This window comes from Pocillopora damicornis, chromosome 1 (genome assembly GCF_964200805.1).
Source record: "Pocillopora damicornis chromosome 1, jaPocDami1.2, whole genome shotgun sequence".
In the NCBI taxonomy this organism is placed as follows: Eukaryota; Metazoa; Cnidaria; class Anthozoa; order Scleractinia; family Pocilloporidae; genus Pocillopora; species Pocillopora damicornis.
The window spans coordinates 17,653,950-17,673,550 of record NC_142670.1 but is presented as its reverse complement, the minus strand read 5'-3'; the positions used below and the strand labels follow the sequence as shown (position 1 = coordinate 17,673,550).

The 19,601-nt window shown below is 39.4% G+C and overlaps 1 protein-coding gene across 1 annotated transcript in view; it reads left to right on the top strand.

Annotated features, from left to right (window-relative positions):
* LOC149052428 (uncharacterized) overlaps positions 1-19,601 on the top strand; it is a 90,523-nt gene that overhangs the window by 18,955 nt on the left and 51,967 nt on the right. The window contains exon 6 of the mRNA XM_089194984.1: positions 9,550-9,621. Coding sequence (XP_089051110.1) covers positions 9,550-9,621 — 72 coding nt within the window. The remainder of the gene's footprint in view (positions 1-9,549; positions 9,622-19,601) is intronic.

Sequence of the window (19,601 nt, the reverse complement as noted above, 5' to 3'; positions counted from 1 at the left end):
GAAAATCGATATCGGTTTTCAAGTGTAATTTAGCGCGAAATTCCCTCGTCAGGTAATGAATTTTCTTTGAATCGCATAATAGAAGGAAAATAAGAAAAAAAACAGTTATAATCTTGTTTGTTTTTATCCTGGGCGCGCGCCCCAGAAAGCCATTTCAAAGTCAACTGTTGGAACTTTCATAGCGTTAGCGAATAGGAAACAAGGTCAGTCGTACACATTTGAATCTTCGACGACTTTAGTTTTCCATGTGCTTGTTTTTACATTTGTTTTCAAACTTTTAAACAGGCTTCACACTATATCAAGGATAATAGATGTATTTCACTGAGTTTAAAGCCGTTTATCTTTAAAATCTTTTTTCAAATTTCCGAATCATTTGCTTGAGAAGGTAAAATAATTTACACCTTTTACCTCTTTTGGAGGCAAAACTGAAAGAAATAAAATGTCTAGGCACAAGCACTAAAAGTTTAAAATCGCGATGAAAGGTATTTATTTCTTCTTCTGTATATATGACAATCGACCCTGGCACTTCTTCCGTTGTCGCTACTTTGTCTTGTTTGGTTGAACTTTTGCTTGCCATTTTCTGGGCCGTGTTCACAGGATTTTCCAGCTTTTATGCCTCTCTAAGAATTTGTAGTTCATTTCGAAACAGGGAAGAACCTCTGACTCACTTTCAAAAACGCTTCTTTTAGTTTTTGGCTCTTCAAAAGTTGACAATGGTTTTTAAAAAAAACCTTAAAATAACATTGTAGAAAACTTTATAACAATTTGACGATATGTGTTATGTTTACGCAGATGCAAAACAATACCACTTAGCCTCGTTTTCAACTTGCAATTCCACACTAAATACTTCCCTTCGTTGACCAATCAGAATGCGATATGTTGTTCAATTATGGGATTCTGAGACTGATCAATGGAGCTTTAAAGTCATTTGACCCGACTCGCTTTGTGTGCTGAGGAATTTTGCCTGCTACAGTTCGCGAGACGCTGACAAATTTGAACACAGTTAATGTCACTTCATTCATGACCAATTGTGTAACCAAATTCGATAGGTATCCAATTTGATGATAACGAAGCTGTTTTATTAGCCTGAGAATAAACTTACATTTTCTCGCTCATGAAAGTATCTTTAACGCATCGGTGGAAGTTAAATAGGAACTGGTCTTAAAGCTCGATGGTAAACGGTTATGAACAATATCTTAATAAAGCTGCATTAACACCTGGACTAGAAAAAATTTCTTTGAAACGTCTATTGCCTCAGGAAAATTCGTTCGCTAATTAGATTATCTAAGAAAAATGTGTAAGGAAATTTAGTAAAGGAATCATTGTAGTATTGAATGTTCACCTTCGATTTCCCCCTGAGCAGGACTTGCTCTAAAGTTTTAATTTCTCTTATTTTTTCCTTTATAATCTTTTAAGTATATTATATCATGCAACGATTTTATGTTGTTTTGATATTTACTCCGAAGATAGGGATAATTTTTCGATACTCTTCAGCGCGAAAGCCAGATAGTTGTGTTTAAGCTTATCGAAGACTTATAGACACTTTATAAGCGCGGGATTTCCACCACTCTTTTTCTTTCCACGGGTGGCTGAGTGTCATTATTGGTCAAGTATGTTCGACTAGGGGCTGATCTTTGGGTAGAGATTTGACTTGCGTCCAGGCCTACCGTGTTGTAACTGTCTCCGGGTTTCACAAGAACTTCTTACCGCGGGTTTGCTGGACTTTAAAAAAGGCTGGTCATTTAAAATTCTCTCTGGAGAGTTACAGAGGAGAGCCTAAACATCCGTAAGAAGCTTCTGTCTCATAGAGAGCTTGGGCCACGTGTACCTGAATTTCACTCGGCGAGTGTAGTCGTCAATTGTACTCTGCATCACAGTTTTCGTTCTTACATCATTGATAGCTTTTTTACCAGATTGACTATCTTTGCCAGTATTTCTCTAAGAAAAAAAAAGAAAAAAAAAGAAAGGAAGCTTAAATGCGTATTTTCTACATTACATTATCAATGAAAAGCACAGTGTAAAGAAGGAAATGCTGAGATCGTTTTCCTTCACACCATCTCTTTTTTCTTGTCTAGGCCCTTTACTAAGTCGGCTACACTGGTTAATTTCACAATTCACAAGTCTTTTGGTGATAAGTATCCATAGGAACAGAGAAATGCCGCAAGATGCATCTTTAGAAGAAAGCAATTTCCTGAAAAACTAGACAATAACGTGACGTTACACAGCATATATATGTGCCGTGCATCAATTCAACGCAGAGCCAGGTCGAACGAGGAGAGCTGAAATCTATATTTTACCCGTTGCTCTATGTGGTAATAAGTGTCAGAAAGATCATGGAAGAGTAATATTTTTAACGAATCAATCTTTCCTGAATATTTCATATAGCTAAGAGGAACATGAACCCTTAGTTACAACATTAGTTTTCGAAATTCTCAATAAAGCCGTCTTGAGATATAAACATCGTTCGCTTTAACCATCAGAGTCAAGCAACAAAGGTATTTCCAGATCGAACTGCTGTTGCGTTGATATAGATGTTACGACCAGTTAATGTCGAGGGGAACTTTTCATCGAGCTCACCACGCCCGGCGAAAGGCATCAAGAATCTAACGTTATCTTTTTCACTCTTTTTTCTTTAATGGCTCGGTTCTCCAGTAGACGATATAGTACACAACGATTACAATACTTTCGAGTGAATATCCCGAACGGTATTTATTTGTCGAGACAACTCTATTGATGGAATCGAAAAATAATGCCGAAACTAATTATAAGTCTTCTTGTCTTGTAAAAAATATGAATGTACATAAAATACAAGAGCTCTTTTCAACGAACAATTCTTCGTTTTTATCATGTAAAAACGTTATCTTTGGCCCGTCAAAAGCGAGCGCGTCAGACCAAAATATCTAGCGTACATTTTCACGGAGTTCGGTCATTTTCTTGCTGTACTCTTACTGTACTCCTACTCTTGGGACAAAACTCGACGTGTTTGTCTCTCTCTTTTTTTTCTCTACTTCTGTTTTGATTCATTTAAATATATCAATTTTAACTTAAAAATTACCCTACCTTTATTGTTAAGTGAGCAAACCTCCGTTTTAGGTAAATTTTTTGAGTTTATTTTTCCCTCTAGAGTGCTAAATAAACAAACCGCTGTTTACAAAGATACCAGCTCTGTCGACGTGTTTTTAGCTGAAATTGGCCTGTCGCCTATATTGTTCTTTAATTTACAATCTATCCGACTGGCATAATTTTAGAGTAAATTACATGTAACTATAAATGTTGTTGTAAACACGTGAGTCAGAGCTAAATAAAACCTTCGCATAAAATATTCGAAACATGTCAGTTGTCGCAAGAAAATACTCGCTTGTGCATGAACCTCGTGTATACATTCGGTGTTATACTCGGTTGCTTTTAATAGATTTCTACCACTGTCACTATAATTAAAATAGCATGTTTGTGTAGTCCACCTGTTTAGAAAAAACCGACTGGAAGAAATTACGCCGTTGGTTACTGGCGTAAAATCTTACGTATAAACACAGCTGACTGGAAGAAGTTATGCCGTTTGACGACATTTGACCTGACTCACTTTGGTCGCTGGAAAATTTTCTACTGATACAGCTTGGAAGAGACCGACAAATTTGTTGAGTTTTCATGACATCGCATCTATGACCTTTGACGTAATAAAGAAACGAATAGGAAATTTTCTTTCTGTGTGGGCATTAAATGGTAGACTAAAAACTTTGCTGGGTTCGGCTTCTAAAAGGTTGCGATTTCCATATCTGCTCTCGCTTCCTGCCGTCTCCAGCCCCCTGTTCTCCCTTGCGCTCACCCCCTCCACTAATGTAGAACAAATAATTTGGGGCGACCAAAAGATTTGATCCGGTAAATTGGCCGCACAAAAGCTGACAAGGGATAACGATTTACGCCTTTACTACGGCTTAAAACTTCATAGGTATGGGGTGTAATTACCGTCAAAAATAAATGTTTAATTATGATATCCACAATTTCAGTTATGACATTGAGATTTGCAATTGTGCTATTCCAATGTGACGCCTTAATATGCTATTTGGTCCTTGTGTTATGACATTATGCTATCGCATTTGACTATTAAGCTTTTACAATGTGCTGATTTGTCACTGTACCTTGGCGTTCGGCTGTTACACTTTGCTATTTTGCCATTGTATTCTAGTATTCTTCAATTTTGACATAGGGAATAGCAGTTTTTCTGTTGTGATTTGTCATTTTCATAGCGTGCGTTTCGTTATGGTGTTTTGTCAAGGTAACATGCAGTTCGGCATGACACTCATAAACGAGTTTCGGACAAGATAAATTATTTCCTGCCAAAATTATAATTATGTTAATTTATTTCTTCTCCGTTGCCCTGTCTTGGTTGGAAACATGGCGGCTTTTCGCGAAAGAGCGGTGAATTTATAATTATTAGAAGAGGCGACCCGTGTTAATAGGGAACACACATCCCAGGGTCCCGAAAATGGTCCTCCAAGGTACGGTGCAGTAGCCAGTGCAGTGAACGGACGGATAACCGACGGACATGTACTGGAAAATTCTCGAAATTTGTTTCAGCCGTACACGGCTCGCGCAAGGTCAACCAGTTTCTCAAGCAGCAGCAGACAGCAGTCAGCGTCGTCAGCTCCAACTACTTAATGAAGGAAACGGAACACAACAGAAGTGTTCTTCAAACGAGATACATGGACCCACGATGTACTGCATGTAAGCAATATAAGCATGTAAGCGCCGATCACGGCTGCACGCGTTTAGAGTTCGCCTCGGCAATGTCAACGAAAATCTCCGCTCCAGTCTTCTCCACAAGCCACATCTCACGATAAATGATTTCTGGAACGTATGTGCGCCCCTTCTGTTCGTATGTAGTCCGTCTAGGGCTCCATTTTGGAGTAATTTTCATCGCAATCCTTGGAACCACTCAAGCATCACGACCCTCGCAGAGTCAACGGAGCGGAGTTACATCTCTTCACGGATTCTTTTCTAACGAAGTGACACACTCTTTCCCCTTTACGATGGCCGTAGGCTATCCAAAGAGAGGGAGAAGAGCTGGCGTGAAGACAAGAGCCGAAGAAGCTAGGAAACAGTTTAACATTCCTGTGATTTCGTCCCCGTGTTTTCAGTATGCAAATATGCATCTAACGCGGGGAGTGAATTTTAATAACCTTGTCGCAGTTTCCAAGACGAAACCTAGCCATCAAAACCGAGCGTCAGTCCATTTCGTCCCTAGAGTAATGCTAGCGAATACTATGTCCTTAGTTCCGAAGCTAGATGAGGTTCAAAAACTCTTATTACGGCTAAACGTTCAGGTCGGATGCATCGTGGAATCTTGGCTGAAACAACATATTCATGATTCTGTTGTAAACACTGATGGTTATAATATCGTCCGAAAGATCGATCCTCTCACGAACATGGCGGCGTATGTATATAACATTCAAGATCATATCAAGTTCGAAATCCCTGAAAATTTACAATGCTGCAACGATCACGAAATAATATGACTGAAGCTTAATTCACCAAGAACCCCTTGCGGGTTTTCGTGGATAATATTTGGCCTTGTTTACTACCCCGGTCGGACCAGTCCCGCAGAATCCGATCCCCATATCCTGAATGACCATCTCTTCGAAAGTCTAACTTTGGCAGAAGCTGTACTTCCCAACTGTGGGATTATTCTCACAGGAGATTTCAACCGTCTCAATACAAGCCGCCTGCAAAAGCATTTCAAGCTCAAGCAACTCGTGAAATTCCCTACGAGAGGGAACGCAACGCTCGATTTATTTTTAACTAACATGGGTGATCATTTTGCAACTCCTGAGTCGTATCCACCCTTTGGGCTCTCGGATCATTGCACAGTTTTCGTAAGACCTAAGGAACGAATCCCGAACCAGAAAACAAGGAAATTCATCTCAATCAGGGACAAACGGGACAGTAACAAGGCACGCCTCGGCCGTTATTTTAGGAACATTGACTGGTCATGCGTCACGTATCAACCGTCCTGCGAGGAAAAGCTTAAAGTCTTTAGTAATCTAGTGGAAATTGGCATAAACAATATCATGCCCGAAAGGTCAATTCGCATTTACCCAAAAGATTGTCCCTGGATGTCAGTTAGGCTAAAAAAAGCTTATACGCATGCGCCAACAAGCCTTCTATTCCAACAGGCATGGCCTGGCATATAAGTTCTATAGAAACGCTGTTAACAAAGAAAGGAAACTATGCAAAGGGAAATACTACGCTTCCAAAGTCCAAGATCTTAAAGGTGTAAACCCTCGTTCGTGGTGGAAAGAGGTTAACAAGGTTAGTGGCGCAAAGTGTCAGAATGTGAACCTACTAAACGCCCTAAACGTCCCGGACTTGGAGAATTTGTCCGCGCCTGAAATCACCAACGGTATCAATGAGGCCCTATTAAAACCGTTCCGTCAATTTTAACCATTAAACCGAGAGCAGGGTGTTTACCCGCTACCATTAAAGGACAACCCGGTGTTTCTAGAAGCCACCCCAGAGCGAGTCTATGGAAATTTGTTACACCTGAATAAACACAACGCCCCAGGCCCCGACGGCCTGTCTAACTGCTTCTTAAAGGAGTACGTGGAACTGCTATACCAACCAATAGCTAACATTCTTAACTCATCATACAAAGAGCAGAAATTACCATCTGTTTGGAAGCACGCGGTCGTTACTCCACCCCCGAAAGTAAGACAAGTCGTAGATCCCAAGAAAGAACTCAGACCGATCTCGCTAATCGCATCGCTTTCCAAGGTTGCAGAGGACTTCGTAGTATCAGATTACATAAGACCAGCCTTAGAGAGGATAGCCGATTCAAACCAGTTTGGCACCGTATCAGGTTCATCCACTGTCCTCGCTCTGTTAAGTATGATCCACGAATGACTCCAAGCAACAGACGGAAATAGCGCATCTGTGCGTGTTTTCCTCTTCGATTACCGCAAGGCTTTTGATTTTATTGATCACGGAACTCTGGCGGCCAAACTCACGGAAGTCGAGATCCCCAACAGTATCGTTAACTGGATCCTGGATTTCCTGTCATATCGGTCCCAGAGGGTGAAACTCAGCCGAGAATGTTTGTCTGAATGGGGCGCGGTACCAGCAGGTGTCCCGCAAGGGACTAAATTGGGGCCGTGGCTTTTTTTGCTTATGATCAACGACGTCTTGATCCCCAGTGCGCTCTTTGGGATGTGGAAGTACGTGGATGATACCACCTTGTCAGAAAAAGTACCGAAGGGGCAACAAAGTAGAGCACAAGAAGCAGTAGACCACGTTTCCAACTGGTCAGCGGAAAATTTATTCTAGCTAAACCTTGAGAAGACTAAAGAGCTTACCATCAGCTTCCGTCGTTCCCCGGAATACTTCGACCCAGTCACAGTTGATGGGATACAGATCCAAGCAACAACTTCTAACAAGCTTCTGAGCATTATCATCAACAGCACACTAACATGGAACGATCACGTTGATAGTTTAATAAAGATAGCAACTAGGAAAATCTATGTCCTTGTGCAACTTAAACGTGCACGCGTTCCAGTCGAAGATCTTGTCTCCTACTACTGCACATGTATTAGATCTTCCCTTGACTACGCTTCTCCAGTTTTCCATTTTTCTCTACCTCAGTATTTACAGTCGGAGTTAGAAAGTGTTCAGAAAAAAGCTCTGGCGTGTATTTCTCCTAGAATGCCGTACAGGGAAGCGTTGGAGCGCGCCTGTTTGACCTCTATCAGGGAACACCACGAAGACATTACAAAGTCTTTATTTAGATCAATCAGCGAGAATCAGGACAGAAACTACATCACATAATTCCTGAAGCCTACAGCCCTGATTATAATTTCAGGCGCCAAAGAACGTACAATGTACCAGCAGCCAAGACAAAGCGTTTGCTAATTCGTTTTTCGTGAAGTGTGCGGCTGTAACCAACTCAAATTTGAGATGAATGAGAACCCCTTTTAATAGAACTTTAAGCCATTATATTTATAATTGTATATTAGTAGCTTGTAAATAAATACGCAATTCAGTATTTTACTGCGATATGATTTAGTAATAAACCAACCAATCTATTATTACAAATTTTTTGTCTCACATATAAAGGGAAGATAGCAGTCCCTTGCAGGTCGTTTAAAATCCAATTGCAACAGCCCGGTCTAGGCCGCAAAAAAATTTGCTTCAACAGTAAGGTCAACGCAACGGAAGTCAAGACGAAGCTAGAAGAAAGCTACCCTAAGTTAATTGCTGGTGGAGGGTTCGAAATACTACGACGAGGTCTGGGCCCTTCTGAATTAAGCAGTATTCCTCCTCCAAATTCAGGATACACTGTAAACTTTTTACGCGACTGTGCGGGATTGGGATAAGCAATCGCCTACATAAGACCTGTACAGTGCAATCTGAACCAAGATCCCATCGAGGCGGTTTTAGAGGATTGCCATGTGTGTAAAATTTTATAGGTTAAGACTGTATCTATCTGACAAATCGCCTTAACTTTTTAACTCCAGAAATGAAGAAGACATTTGTAGGTTTATTTTTGGTTTGCAATCACGTTGATGCATGTTACCTTGACAAAACAACATAACGAAACGTACGCTATGAAAATGACAAATCACAACAGCAAAACTGCTACTCCCTATGTCGAAATTGAAGAATACTAGAATGCAATGGCAAAATAGCACAATTGCACATCTCAATGTCATAACTGAAATTGTGGATATCATAATTAAACATTTATTTTTGACGGTAATTACACCCCATACCTATGAAGTTTTAAGCCGTAGTAAAGGCGTAAATCGTTATCCCTTGTCAGCTTTTGTGCGGCCAATTTACTGGATCAAATCTTTTGGTCGCCCCAAATTATTTGTTCTACATTAGTGGAGTGGGGTGAGTGCCAGGAAGAACAGGGGGCTGGAGACGGCAGGAAGCGGGAGCAGAGATGGAAATCGCAACCTTTGAGAAGCCGAACTCAGCAAAGTCATTTGTCTACCATTTAATGCCCACACAGAAAGAAAATTTCCTATTCGTTTCTTTATTACGTCAAAGGTCATAGATGCGATGTCATGAAAGCTCAACAAATTTTTCGGTCTCCTGCAAGCTGTATCAGTAGAAAATTTTCCAGCAACCAAAGTGAGTCAGGTCAAATGTCGTCAAACGGCGTAATTTCTTCCAGTCAGTTGTGTCTGTATGTAAGATTTTACGCCAGTGGCTAACGGTGTAATTTCTTCCAGTCGGTTTTTTCTAAACAGGTGGACTACACAAACATGCTATTTTAATTACAGTGACAGTGGTAGAAATCTATTAAAAGCAACCGAGCAAAACACCGAATGTATACACGAGGTTCATGCACAAGCGAGTATTTTCTTGGGACAACTAACATGTTTCGAATATTTTATGTGTGCGAAGATTTTATTTAGCTCACGCTCACGTATTTACAACAACATTCATAGTTTATTGACGCTAACAGTCTGTTTGCAAGCATTTTATGTGCTTCCTGACCTTCCTTAATTGGTGTAACCTACTAAATACCGCCTTTAAATGACTTTTTGTTAGGCGGTTGGACAACAATCAGTTGAAGGGATTACCATCAGACATTTTTAGCAAAAACATCTTGCTATCGGACTTGTAAGTTTATTCTCTTTTTTATTTATTCAAAAGACGCTTTAAATCCAAATCTACTGAACAGACAAATAATGCTTCATCTCTAAATGACCGATATGTCCTCTTTCCTCTAATGCTGATGCACAGTACCCTTCGATCCACCTCTCCCTTGTTTTGACCTCTACTCTATGTGCTACTTCTCGTCTCCCTAAATGATAATTTTTTTTCAAAAAATGACCAGCCCTAGAAATGAACCTTTTTAGCTGTGTGGTCATGCAGTTAGAAATGGGTAAACAAGGATTCGAAATGGGTGCTCAAGTATGTACCGCAGACGACATTTTATAACGAAATTGTTTCTTCTCTCGCCAAAATTTCCATATTCACGGACAAACCAGCTCTCCATTCACTGCGATAATATACAAATGGAGGATTAGTGAAGTGGAGTCTTTTGAAAACAATAATTTGGATTGATAAAACAAACTTACGAGAACAAGATCTTGAAAGCTTACTTGAAAAAACACATGAAGCTGGTACAAAAGGGAGGCAAATATCTTACAAAAAGGAGGTTCGGGGATTTTGTGACTCAAGCTTAGAATGAAACCATATTCTGTCCATAAGTGTAAAGTTAGTTTTGTTTGACATAAATATATTCGTATACTTTGGTTACCTAATCGTTCAGTTTCTCTGACTCAGAATGCACGCACTAAGAAATTCAGTGATACTGCGCGGGATGTTTTGTATGCGTTTTAATCGCAAAAAAAGAAAAAAAGAAAAGAAAGAAAATAGAAGAAAAGGAATAAAAATTACATCGGTTGTGAATATATGGAAGTCATATATTTGATGAACTGCGGTTACAGACGTGAATATGAAAGCGATCCTCGCAGTAATAAACACTACTTAAGTTCAGGGTTTATTTGGAACCAACACCAGCTCCCCCTTGGCTTGTTAGCTCAGTTGATAGAGCACTGCACCGGTATCGCAAAGGTAATGGGTTCAAATCACGTACAGGCCTTCTTTTCACTACTACTTAAGTAGTGTTCATTACTGTGAAGATCGCTTACATATTCAAAAAATACATCGAAAAAGGTTGGTAATGGTACCAATTGTTCTAGTCTAAGTCTTTACTCTTTAGAAATTCTTCATAGCTTACAGCTATTCAGCAAAATGTAGGTAACTAGCGGCACCCAGAAATTTGTTAGCAACCATAAAATAGAGATCCTAATGGTGATTTGTAATAGGAAACAACACCAGGTATTGGGAGAGCGCTTTTCTCCCTGTTGATATCCATTATTTTCCGGCGCTTAAATTAAGGTTGTTTCCGTTGTGTCCTTTTTCCAAGCCTTTTGGGTGTAAAATATTTTTCAAATTTGTTTGGGGAGACAGGAATATTTAGTGGATGAGGAGTGCGTGTAGCATTGAATCAAAGAAATTGTTTCTTTTTCGAGAGATTTTGAGGTTACAAATGGAAAGAATGGAAAGAAAGTTTTATGTGGTAATACAAAATGGAATATGAAAGTAGCCTCATACAAAAACCTTTAACAAAAACTTTTCTCTGAATTCCGTTGTGAACGATTTTGCATTGGCAATTTTCCCCAACAAATTGAACTTAACTACTTAAACAAGCCTTTCACGTGAAAAGTGAAGAAAGGAAGCAAATGCCTTGGATAAAATATAATGCAAATCCACGACCGAAAGGCACAAAAATGAAAATAAAGAATATATAGTCTTGAGCGTGACAAAGGATCGCGGTTTCCCAACTCTCGATGATTTGCGGAACTAAAACATGTTCAATTTTTCCCTTGGTTTTAGCCTTACCCTACCACCGAAACGTACTCGTAGTATATACGAAACCATTGAGATAATATAGCACAAAGAGGCGATTTTAATGGCTAGTACCCTGCAACGGCTAAAAGCGAAAATCTCGCGTGCGTTACTCCGGGATAGCTAAGCATCACTTTGCCGTCGTATATAAACCACTTTGGATGTTGAGAGAACGCGAAAACAATTTATAAACAATAACGTGTTAGTGAAGAATTCTTCATGATAGTCTGTACGGAAAGCTTTGAAAGTTAGCAAGCATAGAAAGCAGCTTTAATTACTTGCGGAAGTGTTTTTATTTTGAAAAGTAAATTCAGTTGTAGGATTTTAACTGGTGGAGTTTATTTTCATTGTGAGGATTTAACTTTTAATTATTTAATAACAGTACTAGACCACATCACGTCTGAAAGCGAAGAAATCGACAACAAAATCGAGCCGTGTTTCGTGTGTACTGATTCAAGCGTCGTCCAACTGTTTTGTTTACTCGCGGTACACTATTCTCCTGTAACAAAATTTGCTTAAGTTGTCTCAGCTTGAATTAAAATTGCCATGGAGTCGTTGTTAAAATTTACAAAAGTGTTTGTAATGCCTAAACTTGGCAAAAACTATCAGGTAGAAGTTGAAATCGCGGACAGCAAACGGAATTGCCAAAAATCTTGAGTGCACATCTACTTTCGAAGGGTTTTTTTTTCATATATCCAGTAGATAAGATTCTCAGAAATATCTAAAGGAAAATGCCTTTAGTTTTCTAGGGCGATTTTCTTGAGCAGGAACATATAAAGTTTTTCCCTGATCTTGGCGAGTGGTTTGGGAAGCGTTAGTGGAGAGTTTCTGAAGGTCTTTCACTTTAAAATCCCTAAAACAGAGCAATCGGTGACATTGATATTGTTAGAAAAGTTAAATTTTTGTGGTTGTTTTTGGCGTTCAAAGTGTTCACCTCGTTTCTTTCAAACCAAAAGCTTTTAGCAAATTAAACTTTAGGAATTCGCCAGTAGTAGCAGCAGGACGGGAAGATATTTCAGATTTATTTGATTTTACAGAGAAATTACAATAGATTTTTGATTAATCAGAGCGCGCGTTGTATCTAAGTTATGTTATGACATGGCGCATTGGGCACTCTGACACTCTGCTACCAATACTTTCTTGGGATGTGAAAAATACTCGCTCACAATATATGACTATTTAACAAAGGTGACAAAGTCACGAAGACGCAAATACTAAACTTAGCAAAACGACAATCACCAACAAAGACTAGTAGGTAATAACGTGTTTCAAATTAATAACAATTGTGTTCATTTAGTCTCTTCAACACCCGTCTTTAGGTTGACACGAAGCATCAAAAACCTAGGTTTTACTTTAAAGCTGCGGCAAAACGTATCATGCCATTTCGAAATCAAATCGAAAAGCCAAACGTAACGTTTGGTATTCCTGTCTAATTCCCTGCTTTTAGTTTATCTAATCAAATATCCACCGCGGGGGGAATTATGATAGTAAAAATTCTCGTTGTCATTGTGATATTGGCTTTCTAAGGGTCGTACTAATACATTACATCCGACAAACCTTGTTGCGTCATGCAATGCACCAATGTAGCGACGAACGAAATTACGAATTACACCGGTACCGTCACACCGCCGACAAATTGTTGATAAGTTTGTATTTTTAAGCGTAGCGCTGGTGTAAGTGGATGGCGCCGAGTAATCACTTTGTAAAATTATTCCGATTTCTTCGAGAAGTTGAAGCGTGAGATTTTTAAGGAGAACGCACGAGAAGATAATTTCGAGCGCTAAAGACCGTCTAAACTAAGGGGTCTGGGGGCAGAAAATGTTTACATGAAGGGTCTCGGAAATGCCATTTCCTGCGTTTTCTGCAGGAAGATCTAGGTTAATAAATACGAATGAAAATGGACTTGTTCGTGGTTTAGTTTCCCCACCTCTAGTGCTATCAGTAAGGCACAAGTTTACGGCTGGCTGCAGACAGTGTTATATACATTTGTAGACCGGTATCATGCGACTATGTTATCATCTGATTTTTTAGCAAAAGGCATTTGCAGAAACGAGGTCTTATATGGACTGAATTTTTATTGAAAAAAAAATACTATTGGACAATTCATTACCTGACGAGGAAATTCCGCGTTAAATTGCACTTGAAAACCGATATCGGGTTTCAAGTGTAATTTACTTCGAAATTCCCTCGTCTGGTAACGAATTTTCTTGAATCGCATAATAGTAGGAAAGTAAGAAAAAATGAAACAGTTATAATCTTGTTTGTTTTTATCCTGGGCGCGCGCCCCAGAAAGCCATTTCAAAGTCAACTGTTGGAACTTTCATTGCGTTAGCGAATAGGAAACAAGATCAGTCGTACACATTTCAATCTTCGACGACTTTAGTTTTCCCTGTGCTTGTTTTTACATTTGTTTTCAAACTTTTTAACAAGCTTCACACTATATCAAGGATAATAGATGTATTTCACTGAGTTCAAAGCCGTTTATCTTTAAAAGTTTTTTCAAATTTCCGAATCATTTGCTCGAGAAGGAAAATAATTTACACCTTTTACCTCTTTTGGAGGCAAAACTGAAAGAAATAAAATGTCCAAGCACAAGCACTGAAAGTTTAACATCGCGATGAAAGGTATTTATTTCTTCCTCTGTATATATGACAATCGACTCTGGCACTTCTTCCGTTGTTGCTACTTTGTCTTGTTTGGTTGAACATTTGCATGCCATTTTCTGGGCCGTGTTCACAGGATTTTCCAGCTTTTATGCCTCTCCAAGAATTTGTAGTTCATTTCGAAACAGGGAAGAACCTCTGACTCACTTTCAAAAACGCTTCTTTTAGTTTTTGGCTCTTCAAAAGTTGACAATGGTTTTTAAAAAAAACCTTAAAATGACATTGTAGAAAACTTTATAACAATTTGACGATATGTGTTATGTTTACGCAGATGCAAAACAATACCACTTAGCCTCGTTTTCAACTCGCAATTCCACACTAAATACTTCCCTTCGTTGACCAATCAGAATGCGATATGTTGTTCAATTATGGGATTCTGAGACTGATCAATGGAGCTTTAAAGTCATTTGACCCGACTCGCTTTGTGTGCTGAGGAATTTTGCCTGCTACAGTTCGCGAGACGCTGACAAATTTGAACACAGTTAATGTCACTTCATTCATGACCAATTGTGTAACCAAATTCGATAGGTATCCAATTTGATGATAACGAAGCTGTTTTATTAGCCTGAGAATAAACTTACATTTTCTCGCTCATGAAAGTATCTTTAACGCATCGGTGGAAGTTAAATAGGAACTGGTCTTAAAGCTCGATGGAAAACGGTTATGAACAATATCTTAATAAAGCTGCATTAACACCTGGACTAGAAAAAATTTCTTTGAAACGTCTATTGCCTCAGGAAAATTCGTTCGCTAATTAGATTATCTAAGAAAAATGTGTAAGGAAATTTAGTAAAGGAATCATTGTAGTATTGAATGTTCACCTTCGATTTCCCCCTGAGCAGGACTTGCTCTAAAGTTTTAATTTCTATTATTTTTTTCCTTTATAATCTTTTAAGTATATTATATCATGCAACGATTTTATGTTGTTTTGATATTTACTCCGAAGATAGGGATAATTTTTCGATACTCTTCAGCGCGAAAGCCAGATAGTTGTGTTTAAGCTTATCGAAGACTTATAGACACTTTATAAGCGCGGGATTTCCACCACTCTTTTTCTTTCCACGGGTGGCTGAGTGTCATTATTGGTCAAGTATGTTCGACTAGGGGCTGATCTTTGGGTAGAGATTTGACTTGCGTCCAGGCCTACCGTGTTGTAACTGTCTCCGGGTTTCACAAGAACTTCTTACCGCGGGTTTGCTGGACTTTAAAAAAGGCTGGTCATTTAAAATTCTCTCTGGAGAGTTACAGAGGAGAGCCTAAACATCCGTAAGAAGCTTCTGTCTCATAGAGAGCTTGGGCCACGTGTACCTGAATTTCACTCGGCGAGTGTAGTCGTCAATTGTACTCTGCATCACAGTTTTCGTTCTTACATCATTGATAGCTTTTTTACCAGATTGACTATCTTTGCCAGTATTTCTCTGAGAAAAAAAAAGAAAGGAAGCTTAAATGCGTATTTTCTACATTACATTATCAATGAAAAGCACAGTATAAAGAAGGAAATGCTGAGATCGTTTTCCTTCACACCATCTCTTTTTTCTTGTCTAGGCCCTTTACTAAGTCGGCTACACTGGTTAATTTCACAATTCACAAGTTATTTGGTGATAAGTATCCATAGGAACAGAGAAATGCCGCAAGATGCATCTTTAAAAGAAAGCAATTTCCTGAAAAACTAGACAATAACGTGACGTTACACAGCATATATATGTGCCGTGCATCAATTCAACGCAGAGCCAGGTCGAACGAGGAGAGCTGAAATCTATATTTTACCCGTTGCTCTATGTGGTAATAAGTGTCAGAAAGATCATGGAAGAGTAATATTTTTAACGAATCAATCTTTCCTGAATATTTCATATAGCTAAGAGGAACATGAACCCTTAGTTACAACATTAGTTTTCGAAATTCTCAATAAAGCCGTCTTGAGATATAAACATCGTTCGCTTTAACCATCAGAGTCAAGCAACAAAGGTATTTCCAGATCGAACTGCTGTTGCGTTGATATAGATGTTACGACCAGTTAATGTCGAGGGGAACTTTTCATCGAGCACACCACGCCCGGCGAAAGGCATCAAGAATCTAACGTTATCTTTTTCACTCTTTTTTCTTTAATGGCTCGGTTCTCCAGTAGACGATATAGTACACAACGATTACAATACTTTCGAGTGAATATCCCGAACGGTATTTATTTGTCGAGACAACTCTATTGATGGAATCGAAAAATAATGCCGAAACTAATTATAAGTCTTCTTGTCTTGTAAAAAATATGAATGTACATAAAATACAAGAGCTCTTTTCAACGAACAATTCTTCGTTTTTATCATGTAAAAACGTTATCTTTGGCCCGTCAAAAGCGAGCGCGTCAGACCAAAATATCTAGCGTACATTTTCACGGAGTTCGGTCATTTTCTTGCTGTACTCTTACTGTACTCCTACTCTTGGGACAAAACTCGACGTGTTTGTCTCTCTCTTTTTTTTCTCTACTTCTGTTTTGATTCATTTAAATATATCAATTTTAACTTAAAAATTACCCTACCTTTATTGTTAAGTGAGCAAACCTCCGTTTTAGGTAAATTTTTTGAGTTTATTTTTCCCTCTAGAGTGCTAAATAAACAAACCGCTGTTTACAAAGATACCAGCTCTGTCGACGTGTTTTTAGCTGAAATTGGCCTGTCGCCTATATTGTTCTTTAATTTACAATCTATCTGACTGGCATAATTTTAGAGTAAATTACATGTAACTGTAAATGTTGTTGTAAACACGTGAGTGAGAGCTAAATAAAACCTTCGCATAAAATATTCGAAACATGTCAGTTGTCGCAAGAAAATACTCGCTTGTGCATGAACCTCGTGTATACATTCGGTGTTATGCTCGGTTGCTTTTAATAGATTTCTACCACTGTCACTGTAATTAAAATAGCATGTTTGTGTAGTCCACCTGTTTAGAAAAAACCGACTGGAAGAAATTACGCCGTTAGTTACTGGCGTAAAATCTTACATATAAACACAGCTGACTGGAAGAAGTTATGCCGTTTGACGACATTTGACCTGACTCACTTTGGTCGCTGGAAAATTTTCTACTGATACAGCTTGCAAGAGACCGACAAATTTGTTGAGTTTTCATGACATCGCATCTATGACCTTTGACGTAATAAAGAAACGAATAGGAAATTTTCTTTCTGTGTGGGCATTAAATGGTAGACAAAAAACTTTGCTGGGTTCAGCTTCTCAAAGGTTGCGATTTCCATATCTGCTCCCGCTTCCTGCCGTCTCCAGCCCCCTGTTCTCCCTTGCGCTCACCCCCTCCACTAATGTAGAACAAATAATTTAGGGCGACCAAAAGATTTGATCCGGTAAATTGGCCGCACAAAAGCTGACAAGGGATAACGATTTACGCCTTTACTACGGCTTAAAACTTCATAGGTATGGGGAGTAATTACGCCGTCAAAAATAAATGTTTAATTATGATATCCACAATTTCAGTTATGACATTGAGATTTGCAATTGTGCTATTCCAATGTGACGCCTTAATATGCTATTTGGTCCTTGTGTTATGACATTATGCTATCACATTTGACTATTAAGCTTTTACAATGTGCTGATTTGTCACTGTACCTTGGCGTTCGGCTGTTACACTTTGCTATTTTGCCATTGTATTCTAGTATTCTTCAATTTTGACATAGGGAATAGCAGTTTTTCTGTTGTGATTTGTCATTTTCATAGCGTGCGTTTCGTCATGGTGTTTTGTCAAGGTAACATGCAGTTCGGCATAACACTCATAAACGAGTTTCGGACAAGATAAATTATTTCCTGCCAAAATTATAATTATGTTAATTTATTTCTTCTCCGTTGCCCTGTCTTGGTTGGAAACATGGCGGCTTTTCGCGAAAGAGCGGTGAATTTATAATAATTAGAAGAGGCGACCCGTGTTAATAGGGAACACACATCCCAGGGTCCCGAAAATGGTCCTCCAAGGTACGGTGCAGTAGCCAGTGCAGTGAACGGACGGATAACCGACGGACATGTACTGGAAAATTCTCGAAATTTGTTTCAGCCGTACACGGCTCGCGCAAGGTCAACCAGTTTCTCAAGCAGCAGCAGACAGTAGTCAGCGTCGTCAGCTCCAACTACTAAATGAAGGAAACGGAACACAACAGAAGTGTTCTTCAAACGAGATACATGGACCCACGATGTACTGCATGTAAGCAATATAAGCATGTAAGCGCCGGTCACGGCTGCACGCGTTTAGAGTTCGCCTCGGCAATTTCAACGAAAATCTCCGCTCCAGTCTTCTCCACAAGCCACATCTCACGATAAATGATTTCTGGAACGTATGTGCGCCCCTTCTGTTCGTATGTAGTCCGTGTAGAGCTCCATTTTGGAGTAATTTTCATCGCAATCCTTGGAACCGCTCAAGCATCACGACCCTCGCAGAGTCAACGGAGCGGAGTTACATCTCTTCACGGATTCTTTTCTAACGAAGTGACACACTCTTTCCCCTTTACGATGGCCGTAGGCTATCCAAAGAGAGGGAGAAGAGCTGGCGTGAAGACAAGAGCCGAAGAAGCTAGGAAACAGTTTAACATTCCTGTGATTTCGTCCCCGTGTTTTCAGTATGCAAATCTGCATCTAACGCGAGGAGTGAATTTTAATAATCTTGTCGCAGTTTCCAAGACGAAACCTAGCCATCAAAACCGAGCGTCAGTCCATTTCGTCCCTAGAGTAATGCTAGTGAATACTATGTCCTTAGTTCCGAAGCTAGATGAGGTTCAAAAACTCTTATTACGGCTAAACGTTCAGGTCGGATGCATCGTGGAATCTTGGCTGAAATAACATATTGATGACTCTGTTGTAAACACTGATGGTTATAATATCGTCCGAAAGATCGATCCTCTCACGAACATGGCGGCGTATGTATATAACATTCAAGATCATATCAAGTTCGAAATCCCCGAAAATTTACAATGCTGCAACGATCACGAAATAATATGGCTGAAGCTTAATCCACCAAGAACCCCTTGCGGGTTTTCGTGTATAATATTTGGCCTTGTTTACTACCCCGGTCGGACCAGTCCCGCTGAATCCGATCCCCATATCCTGAATGACCATTTCTTCAAAAGTCTAACTTTGGCAGAAGCTGCACTTCCCAATTGTGGGATTATTCTCACAGGAGATTTCAACCGTCTCAATACAAGCCGCCTGCAAAGGCATTTCAAGCTCAAGCAACTCGTGAAATTCCCTACGAGAGGGAACGCAACACTCGATTTATTTTTAACTAACATGGGTGATCATTTTGCAACTCCTGAGCCGTATCCACCCTTTGGGCTCTCGGATCATTGCACAGTTTTCGTAAGACCTAAGGAACGAATCCTGAACCAGAAAACAAGGAAATACATCTCAATCAGGGACAAACGAGACAGTAACAAGGCCATTATTTTAGGAACATTGACTGGTCATGCGTCACATATCAACTGTCCTGCGAGGAAAAGTTTAAAGTCTTCAGTAATCTAGTGGACATTGGCATAAA